This window comes from Cervus elaphus, chromosome 30 (genome assembly GCF_910594005.1).
Source record: "Cervus elaphus chromosome 30, mCerEla1.1, whole genome shotgun sequence".
NCBI classification, from domain to species: domain Eukaryota; kingdom Metazoa; phylum Chordata; class Mammalia; order Artiodactyla; family Cervidae; genus Cervus; species Cervus elaphus.
Genome location: NC_057844.1, coordinates 19,779,290 through 19,793,699, shown reverse-complemented (window position 1 = coordinate 19,793,699; position 14,410 = coordinate 19,779,290). Strand labels below are relative to the sequence as shown.

At 35.9% G+C, this 14,410-nt stretch overlaps 1 protein-coding gene across 6 annotated transcripts in view; it reads right to left on the bottom strand.

Moving 5' to 3' along the window:
- The window catches only part of LOC122686822 (PHD finger protein 11), an 80,669-nt gene that overhangs the window by 54,385 nt on the left and 11,874 nt on the right, over positions 1-14,410 (bottom strand). For all 6 annotated transcript variants that reach the window (XM_043892118.1, XM_043892119.1, XM_043892120.1 and 3 more), the window contains 3 exons: positions 11,651-11,747; positions 6,169-6,732; positions 1,720-1,836 (listed from right to left, as the gene is read on the bottom strand). In XM_043892118.1, the coding sequence (XP_043748053.1) occupies positions 1,720-1,836; positions 6,169-6,732; positions 11,651-11,747 (778 nt within the window). The remainder of the gene's footprint in view (positions 1-1,719; positions 1,837-6,168; positions 6,733-11,650; positions 11,748-14,410) is intronic.

The following is a 14,410-nucleotide window of genomic DNA, read 5'->3' as shown; positions in this document are numbered from 1 at the left end:
AAGTTGTGGGGGGGATAACTCGGGAGATGGGGGTTGACATATACTCACTACTATACATAAAATAGACAACTAATAAGGACTTACTGTACAGCACGGGAACTCTACTCAATACTCTATAATAACCTATATGGAAATAGTCTAAAAACAAGTGGATAGATGCATAAGTGAATCACACTGCTGCATAGCCACAACTAACACAACATGGAAATCACCTATGTTTCAATAAAATTTAATTTTAAAAAAAGATTAAATAAGTCAGTATTTACAAGGTGCTTGAGACAATGCCTGGCACAGAATAAGGGTTCAGTTCAGTTCCGTTCAGTCGCTCAGTCGTGTTCGACTCTTTGCGACCCCATGAACAGCAACATGCCAGGCCTCCCTGTCCATCACCAACCCCCGGAGTCTACCCAAACCCATGTCCACTGAGTCGGTGATGCCATCCAATCATCTCACCCCTCTGTCGTCCCCTTCTCCTCCTGCCCTCAATCTTTCCCAGCATCAGGGTCTTTTCAAATGAGTCAGCTCTTCACATCAGGTGGCCAAAGTATTGAGTTTCAGCTTCAGCATGAGTCCTTCCAATGAACACCCAGGACTGATCTTTAGGATGGACTGGTTGGATCTCCTTGCAGTCCATGGGACTCTCAAGAGTCTTCTCCAACACCACAGTTCAAAAACATCAATTCTTCGGCGCTCAGCTTTCTTTATAGTCCAACTCTCACATCCATACATGACCACTGGAAAAATCATAGCCTCGACTAGATGGACCTTTGTTGGCAAAGTTATGTCTCTGCTTTTTAACATGCTGTCTAGGTTGGCCATAACTTTCCTTCCAAGGAGTAAGCATCTTTTAATTTCCTGGCTGCAGTCACCATCTGCAGTGATTTTGGAGCCCAGAAAAATAGTCAGCCACTGTTTCCACTGTTTCCCCATCTATTTGCCATGAAGTGATGGGACCAGATGCCATGATCTTAGTTTTCTGAATGTTGAGTTTTAAGTCAACTTTTTCACTCTTCTCTTTCACTTTCATCAAGACGCTCTTTAGTTCCTCTTCACTTTCTACCATAATGTGGTGTCATCTGCATATCTGAGGTTATTGATATTTCTCCCGGCAATCTTGATTCCAGCTTGTGCTTCCCCCAGCCCAGCATTTCTCATGATGTACTCTGCATATAAGTTAAATAAGCAGGGTGACAATATACACCCTTGACATACTCTTTTTCCTATTTGGAACCAGTTTGTTGTTCCATGTCCAGTTCTAACTGTTGCTTCCTGACCTGCATAGATTTCTCAAGAGGCAGGTCAGGTGGTCTGGTATTCCCATCTCTTGAAGAATTTTCCACAGTTTATTGTGATCCACATAGTCAAAGGCTTTGGCATAGTCAATAAAGCAGAAATAGATGTTTTTCTGGAACTCTCTTGCTTTTTTGATGATCCAACAGATGTTGGCAATTTGATCTCTGGTTCCTCTGCCTTTTCTAAAACCAGCTTGAACATCTGTTAAGTTCATGGTTCATGTATTGCTGAAGCCTGGCTTGGAGAATTTTGAGCATTACTTTACTAGAGTGTGAGATGAGTGCAATTGTGTGGTAGTTTGAGCATTCTTTGGCATTGCCTTTAAGCATTAACAACACTTATAAGACTAAATAGGCCACAATGATAAAGTACCCTCCTTCAAAGGGTACTTTAAACACCCTGCAACAAATCCACAGTGTATCTTACCCAGTAGGTATCTGTCTCTCTAGTCTTTTATATTTATATCCAGTGGTTATTTTATTACTTGACAAGGTGCAAGTCTTGGAATTCCTTGCTGTCAGTTGAAGACATGCACATTTTGTTCTAAAAGGAAGACAATGGATGGAGAAGTCAGAATAAAAAAGCATCAAGAGAGTCTCTTGACAAAAGTATAAAGAACATAATTGTTTTTAAAACAGTTGTTTGGCTCATGGACTGTTAAGACTTCTTCCCTAAATAAAATAGGCCTCTTTGAAAGACAACATTTACCAAAAGTTTATAAATTAATTATAAACTGCCCTGTACCTCGCTTGCTTATGAAATAGTTAACTATAAGAGTTTTAACATTTCAAAATGAACTCCTTTCATTTCCGATTCAGCAGAAGCTTCATTGTGAGAATTCTCCCAGGGTTGCTCTCCTACAATGGATAAACTTAAACGTGTCTAGCTCGAAAGAACTTACATAATTTTCTGTATGTTTTATATTATCTCTCTCTCCAATGACATAAAAATAGATTGAGGAGACTGATGCCATGTATCTGGCTACTACAATCTGTTTTTCATAGCACTGCTAAGCAGTAAACATGAAAAGCTAAAAACAAATTTCCTCTCTAACTACTGAGATGACTATCTAACATGACAGGGACTTAACACTCGATAGGAGTAAGGAACCTGGGTATCTCAGGTATAAACCAGATATGTGACTACTGGTTAAAAATCTCTTGAATCTCATCTCCTGTGTTAAATAGCAAGTGACTTTAAGATCGTTTCCTCTATGATTCACTTCAGTATTTTTCTGTACATATATAATACAAGTCAGAGTGGTAACTACCATTTGCAACAGAAAAAATAAGCAATAAATTGATTGATTTGGATTCTATTTACAAATGTAGAAATCTATTGTTGCTTTTTCAATATGAGTTTGTTTGCAAAGTTTACAAAGTACAGGCAACACAAACAATAACACACACTCATTCTGACCACACAGAATCAGCTGTCATCGTTTTGTCTAGTCCTTTCTCTTGACCCTTGATCAGCATGGATTTGAACCACGCAGGTCCACTTTTATGTGGATATTTTTCAATAGTAAATAACACAGTACTACATAATCTACAGTTGGATGAAAACTTGGATGTGGAATTATGGATGCGGAACCGCTTATGTGGAGGGCCAATTATGTTACATGCTATATTTTTGAGGGCTGGCACCCCTAACCCCTGCATTGTTCAAAGTTCAACTATAATTTACCACATATATACTGTATATATGATCTTCCTTAAAAAAAAAAAAAAGATAAAACTAAGCTCTCAAGAGGTTTGGTGAGGCATCCTTTATACTTTTACATATATATTTACCTACAAACAATACAATGTATTGTTTTTAAAAATTACCACAGTTATTATCCTACAACTTGTCTTTTCATTCAATATAATGCTTTTCAGATCCATCTTTTTAACTTTTCCACAGCATTTAGAATCACAATTAAACTGCTTCTAGTTTTCAATACAACAATGCTGCAACATCCTTATTCTTATGTCCTTGTCTAAGCATCTCTTGGGTAGCAGCTTTCATATTTGACGATGACTCACAGCAAGAAATGTCTTACATTTCTAAGAAAAGATCCTACAGAGGCATGCATATTTATATGCGTGTGTATATGTAAAGTAAGAAATAGCTGTAGCACATAAGTATCACTTACTTTCGGTACACATGATACTTTCTGTACAATTTAAAAGATTCTAGTTACAACCCGCTAAGTGATTTTACATCCTACTAAACTCAGAGCTTGGAAAACAATGCTCTAGGTATAAAAATACTATTGCTGAAAAGCAGGAATGCATATCTTCAACTGCTGTGTAATTGTTTGAACACCCTCTTAAGACCCCCACCCCCCACTAAATAACTGTCTGGCTTGGTACAGAATTCCAGTTTTATATTTATTTTCCTTCAGCATTTTAAGCTAATATGCCTTTTTGTCTTCTCTTATTTTTGATGAAAACTTCCTTGTCAATATATTTTTTCTCTTTTCCATCTGCTAGCATATTTATTCTTTGCCCTAGATACTTGTGAAGTTGCATCATGATATATTTAGATGTAGTTATCTTATTTTCCCTTTCTAGTACACAGTAGGCTTTTTCACTCTGAGGACTCCTGTCTTTCTTCAGTTCTGGAAAATTCTCAGCTATTATCTCTTTGAATGATGCTCTCTTCTCAGAGGTATGTTAGAATTTCTCATTGACCTTTCATATTTTTCGACCTGTAAATTTTTTTTCCTCGTATCTTTATCTCTTTGCATTCTGGGAGAACCCTTTAGTTTTGCTTTGTTATTCACTGTTTGTTTCTCCAGCTATACCAATGCTACCATTTAGTCCATCTATTTAGTTTTTTTTTTTTTTAATGCATTTATTTATTTATTTGTCTGCGCTGAGTCTTAGTTGCAGCACTTAGGATCTTTAGTTGTGGTCTTTAGTTGCATGCATGTGAACTCTTAGTTGAGGCATGTGGGATCTAGTTCCCTGACCAGGGACTGAACCTAGGCCCCCCTGCATTGGGAGTGTGGAGTCCTAACCACTGGGCCACCAGGGAAGTCCCTCTATTTAGTTTTTTACTTTCATAACCATATGCTTTATTTCCCATATTTCCAAATGGCTCTTTTACTTATACAGTATAGTTAAAAATAATCTCCTTCTCATTTCATGGATATTAATATTTTATCTCTTTGGACATTTTAAACATACCTATTTTAAAGCCTCCTTCAGTCATATTCTACATTTATCTCTGATTCCTCGGGTGTGAATTCTGCCATTTGTTGGAACTTACGCTGCCTTCATGGTCCTAAATGCCTTTATGTGCTCTGAGTGTGCAAGATTATACTTCTGCAGAGGTGACTCCTGGGTGCTCCTCTACACTGGCTGTTCTGGCTCCGACCTACGGGTTTCACAGCTCTAAGCCTGGTTGTTATCAATCCAATTATACAATTGCAGGCCCTGTGAATTATTAGCCAACCTCCTAGCCTTGGGTAGGTCCCTGTCTCTGCCCCCCTTTCCTGAGAGCTTGGTGCCCACTCTCCACCATGCATGGGACATGTTTAATTCCCATTCCCGTCAGGATTAGAATCCCTGGCCATAGTGCTACTGTCCGATTCCAGATCCCCGTGAGCCTCAGCTTTTGCTTATTTTGTGACTTCTCTTGTAATCTGTGACCAAGAAACGAACACATGTATGCTGGTGGTGCACGTTACATGGGGATTCGTTTCTATGGTCTAAGGCAAAAATCACACACCATCAAAATTAGTTTTTAAAGAAACCTTGTTAAACTAACCATAAAGTACAGTAAACACTGTCTAACCCAACAGTTAGTTTTTTCCTCTAGCACTGAAGGAGACTGAGCTTGGCCAGATGTAGACAGGTTAGAGGCAATGCTTAAAAACAACAATTTATATTTAAACAGAATAAAACCTGGCACAGTGAAAGGTTTCCTCTATGACAAAACCTAAAGGAACTGGGCCAAACTAGATTTATGTATCTCATCTCACACTCCTAACTGACAGGATGGTTAAAAACTACGATCTATACATTTTAAATTAATTCTCTTTATCTCTCTCATGCATTTTCTTTTTCCTAGTATAGGCAGCTAAGTTTGCATTAAGTTAAATGTACATATAATGCAACTCTGCTCTAACGATGCAAACCTACAAATACCAGTAAATTATACACCTTTAAAACAAAATGGTTTTCAAAGTCTTAATATATTAGAACATGTTTTCATTTTTTTATGGAATGTCAATTTTGGGATCAGGAGAGGAACCATTAACTTTCGAAAAAAGGAGCAAGGAAAAGATATGTGAAAGTAAAACATGACATATAACAGTTGAGAGCACAGGAGAAGGAAGTGGCAACCCAGTCCAGCGTTCTTGCCTGGAGAATCCCAGGGGTGGAGGAGCCTGGTGGGCTGCCTTTATGGAGTCGCACAGAATCGGACACGACTGAAGCGACTTAGCAGCAGCATAGGTTCAAATCCTGGTGCTTAAATTTGTTGACCTTACACCTGGTTTCTCAACTTCCTCATTTGTAACATGGAAATAATATTAACTACCCCATAAGACTTTGTGAGAACTAGAAAAGAAAATAGACGGAAAGCACTTATCACAATGTTCGGCACAGTTACATGGCATTAGCTCCAACTGTTGCTATGAAGAGTTACAGTAACAGATTAAGGAGAAAACTTATCATTGCAAGAAATAATTCCCAAATTAATAAAATAACTGGTGAAGAGTTTCCTTCCTATTGCTAAAGAGAGAGTGCATCTTTCTATTTTCAATTCTTGATGAACTGGTTTTAGATAAGACAGACAGACAAACGGATACACAGCAGGATTTCTTGACAAGTACCCCTACATTCAGAAGATTTTTTTGAAATGCCATGTTCTTCTACTCACATGTCTACGCAGCCCTCAGAACAGTCACATGAATCAGTAAACATGTTGGAAAAGCTGTTTAGATAATATGCTCGTGGCCACATAGTCTTTCTGTACTTAAACTGTGGAAGTTTTCTATTGTCAATTTCATTACAGAAAGAAATGGGCACCGATTCCACTCCATTGCTAATATCCACATCAGAAACAATTTCTTCTTTCTTTGGGTAATTCCGAGTCAACTGAACATAGGTATTGAAAGAAAAGTTATCTGTAAATAGAAAGTTACACTCTGTCTCAAGCAGGTAACGAAAAACTTCCTCCATGTTTCGTAGACTCCTTCCACAAGGGGTTTTATAACTCACGTGGAGTGCTGAAGAATGAGAGTTTGTCTTTGCGTGTCGTCTTTGGAAATGGCATTTGATTGGTAGCTGCAGAGGGTTTTCCCCCTTGAAGGTAAGTGGCATTTTCATCAGACAGGCGCCAGAGCACTCATGCTTTTGGTAAGATAAATTTAAAGAAGATTCTTTTTCTATAAAGTCTGCAACTTTATTTTCCATAGGGGGAACTTCCAGGTTTTCTGTAGATCTGTTTAAAATTAATTATTTATTAGAACCTCAAATTTATAGCACAATTCCCCATATTAAAAAAAAAAAAAAAAACACTAAGATGATATTTAATTCCTGTATTAGTTTCTTCTCAGACAACATGAAAATAAGCCAGACTCTGAAATAAAACATCTATGTTCTGTGGTTATATAAAGTTATGTAAGTGTTTTTTTTAATCTCGTTCTGAGCACCAAATATGTGGTGTTTTTTTCCAGCATGACTTCTTCAATGAGTGTCCAATAATTCAGTTCAATTCTGGCATTATCTACCTGGAGTCAGCACCAGATTCCACAAATTAGTTCAGTCCCATAAAACTGCCCCCAATCCAGACGTGAAATGCAATTTTCAGGTCACCCACACTTCTGACCAATCCATGAGTTCCCACAACCTTCTCTTTGTTAATGGGCTGGAAAGACTAACAGAATTCAGGAAAGCACTTTAACTACTATTACCAGTTTATAATAAAAGATGCACTCAGGAACAGCCAAATGGGAGAGAGGCATGGGGCAAGGTAGCTAAGAAGGGGCATGGAGTTTCCATATGCTCTCTCCAAATGCACCCCCCTCCTAGCACCTCAAAGTGTCTGCCAACCAGGAAGCTCCAGGAGCCCTGTTGCTTTTTATAGTGGTTTAACTGCTTAAGCATGAAAGATTAAATCACTGGCGACTGGTAATTATCTCCACCTGCAGCCTTTCTCCCCTCCCTGGAGGCTTGGAGGTAGGGCTGCAAGGGCATCAAAGATTTCTTGAATGCCTGCTATGTGCCAGGTGCTATGAAAACAAAGATGAGAGCTCAGTAATCTCAAGGAACTTACATTCGAGGCAGAGAATTAAGTATTTATAATAAAGTATAAATGATATTATGAATAATGCCATGCTATATAATGTTATGGAAAGACATCTAATCTTTTTTCTGACTTTAAGGGTTCTAATTTTATAATTAATCTTTCTAGGTTCGACAGTTCAATTTCATCTGGAGTTTATACTGATGTAACATGAATATCCAACTTAAAATCTCCAAATGATATCCAATTGTTCTGGAGTCTTTTACTGAATACTGTAGACAGTCCTTTCACCTGACTTTGACTTACTAGCTTAATATCTCAAGTTCTTATAAATACACAAAAATGTTTTCTTATTTTCTAGACTCATTCTGCCTTTAGATTGAAATCTTCTTTTTTCTTTTGGCCATGCTGTAGGGCATGTAGGATCTCAGTTCCCTGATCAGGGAAAGAACCCAAGTCCCCTGCACTGGTAGCATGGAGTCTTAATCACTGGACAATCAGGGAATTCCCTAAATAGCAAATTTTTGAATGAAAAACATGTATTTTCATTTTCTAGTTGCTGGAACCATTCTGAAGCCTAGTTTAGATATTGTGATTTCCTGCACTGGAGCTATGAACAGCACAGTGGCCCTAACTCTATCATCTTAGCTTGAAACTCTTAACGTTTCCTAAAAAAACATTATAACATATGGATAATCCAGAAAATATTTCTGTAGTGTTAATTAAAATCATTAGTTTTCTGGTAATGGTTTCTTTTTTAAGAACACTATTCATCATTCTCTTCTTTTTCTCATCCATTTGCCCTTTTATTCTACATTTTGGGTAACCTTATAGATTCCAGACTATACCTTTGAGTTCCTTTAATAGGCAACTTTCACAATGAATACTTCCTTAAAAGAAAGTTTGGGGTAAAACTGATTACTGTACTACTATTTACATTAGGTAATATTTGGAACTATCTATCCATCCTTAAAGGGATGGGTAAATAAAATGTATTTTCACATTATGGAAATCCAAACAACAGTTAAAGGGAATGAAACAGATCTATAACAGAGCAAGCAGCATGATTAGATCTCAAAACTAATGCTGAGTAAAGTAAGAAGGTACATATATGAATATTTATCTAAAATTTAAAAATATAAATAATAGCACTATATATTATTTAAGGCTGTGTAAATATTAAAAAAATGAACTAGAGAAATAACTGATGACAGTGACTGCTCTTTGAAAAGCAGAGAGGAGAACAGAACGTTGTCAGGGTGAGAAGTTAGGTATGGCTCAAATAGACTACAGTGTTTTGTTTTCTTTTAAAAAAAAGACATTGGAAGCACATACAATGAAATGTTAATAGCTATTAGTTCTGGCTGGTGGTAGTATAGTTTTTGCTATATTCTTTTATATGTTTTCAATCTTTAAAATTCTCAAAAAGATAGTAAAAAATATTGAATGAGAATGCAGCTAAAATGCCCACTCTCACCACTACTATTCAACATAGTTTTGGAAGTGTTGGCCACAGCAATCAGAGCAGAAAAAGAAATAAAAGGAATCCAGATAGGAAAAGTAAAACTCTGTTTGCAGACGACATGATCCTCTACATAGAAAACCCTAAAGACTCTACCAGAAAATTACTAGAGCTAATCAATGAATACAGTAATGTTGCAGGATATAAAATTAACACAAAGAAATCCCTTGCATTCCTATACACTAACAATGAGAAAACAGAAAGAGAAATTAAGGAAACAATACCATTCACCATTGCAACAAAAAGAGAATGCAGCTAAAAGATCAATGCAAATCTATCACATCCATGGACTACAATGCAATAGCACCTAATACATTAAAAACGAGGGCAGAAACAAAAAAAAAAGAGGTAAGGTTATGTTTTCCCTTATATAACTTCAATCTATTTTAATAGTTTTTGAATAATACTGGGGGTACATTCCATAGTAAAAATATAGTCTATAATGCATTTTTTGCTGTGTTCTTCCATTTTGCTTTGTTTTTCCATTTAACTTTAATCTTCTTAGCCTAGTCCACTTTAATAAGTTATTTATTTATTTAGGTATTCAGTATTTCCTTCTTTTTTTTAAAGACTGTGCCTGGAATTGCTCTTTCCTTATTATTAAGTGCCAAGTGCCTTTCTACCACTTTTTCTTATAGAGCATTATAGTATATTCTGAGCTATGAGCACTACTATTTGTCTACCTGGGATATATATACCCTTGGCTTCATTCAGTACTGACTGAAATAAATTCTCTTAAGCTCTCGTAGCTTTGTTCTGTTCTAGACTAATTTACTCTTGAGTGATTTACATAGCTACAGTGTGGCTCAGAGGGTAAAGCGTCTGTCTGCAATGCAGGAGACCTCGGTTCAATTCCTGGGTCGGGAAGATCCCCTAGAGAAGGAAATGGCAACTAACTCCAGTACTCTTGCCTGGAAAATTCCATGGATGGAGGAGCCTGGTAGGCTACAGTCCATGAGGTTGCAAAGAGTGGGACACAACTGAGCGATTCCACTAGTGTTGTATAACCAGTAAATTGAATGTTTCATTTCCCTTTTCAACTTGATTTTGAACTTTAAAACAAATAAATTATGTTCCAAGCTGGGTTCTGTAGCATTCTTTTCTACAAAATGTCATCAATTTATTTCCCCTATTTTTGGGGAAGGGGAATATGAAATATTGATGATTCAAGAAGTTCTTTGCTATGAAGGGATTAATTCAGCATATATTCAAGGGAAAAAATTGTATCTGGGGCATCCTTAGTTCTAAAGTTTATTAAAAGATTTTATTATTTACAGATTTAACTAATAACCTATATAGAGAATTATGAACCTACATAAAATACACAACTTCTAAAACTTTTCAGAAAGGGTAGGGGAAATGGATAGTTAGTTTGGGATGGACATGTATACACTGCTATATTTAAAATGGATAACCACGGAGAAGGCAATGGCAACCCACTCCAGTACTCTTGCCTGGAAAACCCCATGGATGGAGGAGCTTGGTAGGCTGCAATCCATGGGGTTGCTAAGAGTCGGACACGACTGAGCGACTTCCCTTCCACTTTTCACTTTCATGCATTGGAGAAGGAAATGGCAACCCACTCCAGTGCTCTTGCCTAGAGAATCCCAGGGACAGAGGAGCCTGGTGGGCTGCCATCTATGGGGTCGCACAGAGTCGGACACAACTGAAGTGACTTAGCAGCAGCAGCAGCAGCATTAAAATTTGTGGGAGGACTCTTGGCCTAAAAATTAATTATCTTAAACATAAGGTGAAGTTTCTCCACATCTGACCGGTGCAGGCAGTTATTTCACTCATGAATTCATCAATAACTTGAGTATCTGAAAATACTTTACTAGTTAGAATTAATTCCCTTTTAGAGAGAAATCAAATTCGTTTTAAAGAATCACTATTCCAAGGGACAAGCAATAGAGAGACATTAGTTATATTGTCTTACATTAGGAAGCCTAATTTCAAAGTAAAATAACATCTGATAACATAAATTCCTATAAATGTATAAATTCCTAGTGTTCTGATTCTTTATACTCCAGTAACAAATAGCATGAGGTAGAAAATATTTAAATCTTTGTATAGTACCATATTTAAATCTTACTAGTAGAATTTGTTTGTATCTTTTTCACTTGTGTCTCTCGTCACTTATTCTTAACTTTTAAAATTCTTGGTCGAAATGGAACATAATGTCTTATTTGTCTGATTTCATCTTAGTGGGAATAAAGAATTATGTCACTTGACCTATTTATTTGATATAAAATAAAATAAAATAAAATGGATAACCCACAAGGACCTACTGTAGAGCACAGGGAACTCTGCTCAATGTTATGTGGAAGTCTGGATGGGAGGGAGTTTGGGGAGAATGGATACATATGTATGTATGGCTGAGAGCCTTTGCCGTCCACCTGAAACTATCACAGCATTGTTAATCGGCTATACTCCAATACAAAATAAAGAAGATTAAAAAAAAAAAGTTTTCATGGGAAAGAATCCTTTTTTTATATATTTTATCTACTCTTATGTCAAATGATTAGCAACAGTAAATCGCTTTCTGGGAGCAAAAGCACTAACAACATAAATAAATTTAACTTCTACACATACTGAGAGGTGCAGTCTTTTGGAAAGAAGTCTTCATATGACGTCGAGGGCAATGAACTTGATTTGTTTTCTTCTGCATTCTGGGTCACAGATGTATGATCTACATGAAAAAATTACAAACAAGTTAAAAATGAGTCACTGTAATATCTAAATAATAACTTTATTGACTAAAGATATAAGGAGCCCTTAAATCTGAAAACATTAAGGTTTCAAAATTGAGGCAAAAATTAGGTATCAACATTTTCAAGGATATTAAGAAAATAAGACAGGATAAAATAAGACATAGAAGAAATTTCTACTGCAGAAATTCTAATTTGGCCCAAACTTCATCTGTATTTTAATCATCCTTTAAAGCAAACATCAAGTATCCCTATTTCTGCTTGTATTTTACAGAAAAAATAGTGTAACTCTCAGAGACTCTATTAAGGTTGTAAAATGGGAAGCCTTTACGTTTCTTATTCTATCACTTTCTATTTTTGCAGAGGAGGGAAAAGTATTTGGGTTGCTCTTTTTGTCTTTTCATTTGTTCATTCATAATTCTCTTAGTTTCCCCTGTATCTTTCTATACTTAATTTCATCTTGAGCCAGGATGTCCCTGGTTCATTCTTGTCTCTGTATTTTTCAACTTCACCTATTCTTACTCTCTAACATGACTTCACTATACAAATAAACTATGCAGTTAATGAAAAAAAAGTTATACATTTCCTGCTCTTATTTTGAAAAAAAAAGTGAATATGCAGAATAATCTATGTTTGTTTTTTAAAAAATTGGTTTTTTTTAATCATGCTTTTTCCTATGCAGTAGTGGACCTTAATAAAAAAGTGATTCTCTTCCTGCCTTATTATTAACTTGCATTGGTCCTTTAGTGTAGACCAGTCTTATTAAACAGAAAAAAAAAAGTTTAAGAAAATAAAAGAGTAGTTTAAGTTATAATCCAGGGTCATGTGTGTGGATGCATGCGTCACTTCAGTCATGTCCAGCTTTTTGTGACCTTAGGCCACCAGGCTCCTCTGTCCATGGGATTCTCCAGGCAAGAATACTGGAGATGAATACAAGAATACTTGCCATGCCCTACTCCAGGGGACCTTCCTGACCCAGGGATCGAACCTGCGTCTCATGTTTCCTGCATTGGGAAGCAGGTTCTTTACCACTAGTGCCACATGGGAAGCCCTGACCCAACGTCATCCTTGGCTAATTGGAAAGTAAATATCCCTCTTTAGTTATTGAGGTAAAGAAAGAAGATTTAAAATCTGATAGATGAAGAGAGCTACAATAACTGATTAATAAATAAGTTTCGGTCAGTGGTTAAGACTCTGTGCTCCCAATGCAGTAGGGGGCAAAAATTCAATCCCTGGTAGGGGAAGTAATAACCCAACGCAACATGGCAGAGCCTTTAAAAAAAAAGTAAGTAAGTTTTTCAAATTAAGAATTTCTGATTTTTCCCAGCAAATTTCTTTGAATGAGCCATATAACGCCATACTAAGAAATACAAATGTAACCAAGGTATGTAAGCATAGTTAGAAACAAGATTTACTAAAAAAATGGAGATTTTTATTAACCATTAGATAAGAGAAGAAAGGAGAAATAATAGTTTCTTTCAAGAAAACAGTATCCAATTCTTTGTATGGGGATACAGCAAATATTTACAGAACTATACACAAGCAAAGAAAAATCAAACGTAGATTAGTGGTTTGGGGAATTCAGGCTGGATCTGGGATGGCTTGTTTAGACCCCAACACCAAGTCCTTTTGTTTCTCCCAGTCTCAGTATTCCTTTTAAAATAAATACTAATATGAAACTTTATTACTATGAAGTGTTTAATCCCTACACTTGCTAGCAATGTCACTACATAATTCCCTGATATTTTAAAAACATTTGCTAGCTCTACCACTAGCAAACATATACTTCTATTTTGATAAATTTATTACATTTCAGATGACCTATATAAAAATATGAGACTAGAATACTCTGCATTTCTACCAATGAAATCACTTTAAAAGAACCAAGACAAAAACCCAACTTAGTTTCTTTTACTGGGAAAGATTATTTAGAAAGAAAAAAGCTGTTTACAATTATTTCTTCTTACCACCTCTTGCACTTACAGGCTTCTCTCTTAGGAAACTAATGTAACCCCTTAAGGGTATGTTGATTCTAAGTGCTACTGTAGGCTACTGGGAGAAAGACTGTTTTCTTGAAAGAATGTACTCTCTTCTAAAACTTTACATTAGTGACTGAAAGTGAAAACATTTCTGAATAACAAAACCTTTCTTTAAAATAAACTGATGATGTTAAGCCATATTTTCAGAGATTTAAAACTCTAAGGCTCCAAATCATGACAGTTAAAATGATTACAATCTGTTGAAAATATTTAGCAGTATTAATAAAAATTCAGAAAATATACTTCCTCAACACTTTAGCAAATTGGTGATAGTCTAAGATTTATAGGATAGTGATTCTGATAACTTTTTAATTAAAAAAAGTTTTTTAACTGAAGGATAATTGATCAACAGTGTTGTGTTTGTTATATAGAAATGTGATTCAGTTATATATATATATATATATACACACACACACATATATGTTCTTCTTCATATTCTTTTCCATTACGGACTATTATAGCAAATTGAATATAGTTCCCTTTACTATACAGTAGGACCTTGTTGTTTACCTAAAACAACTTTTCAATTTTTCTTTTTCTAATCCTAGTACATTATCTTTGTTCAATTCCTTTAAAGTTGATACATTGATGTTCTAATAATAATC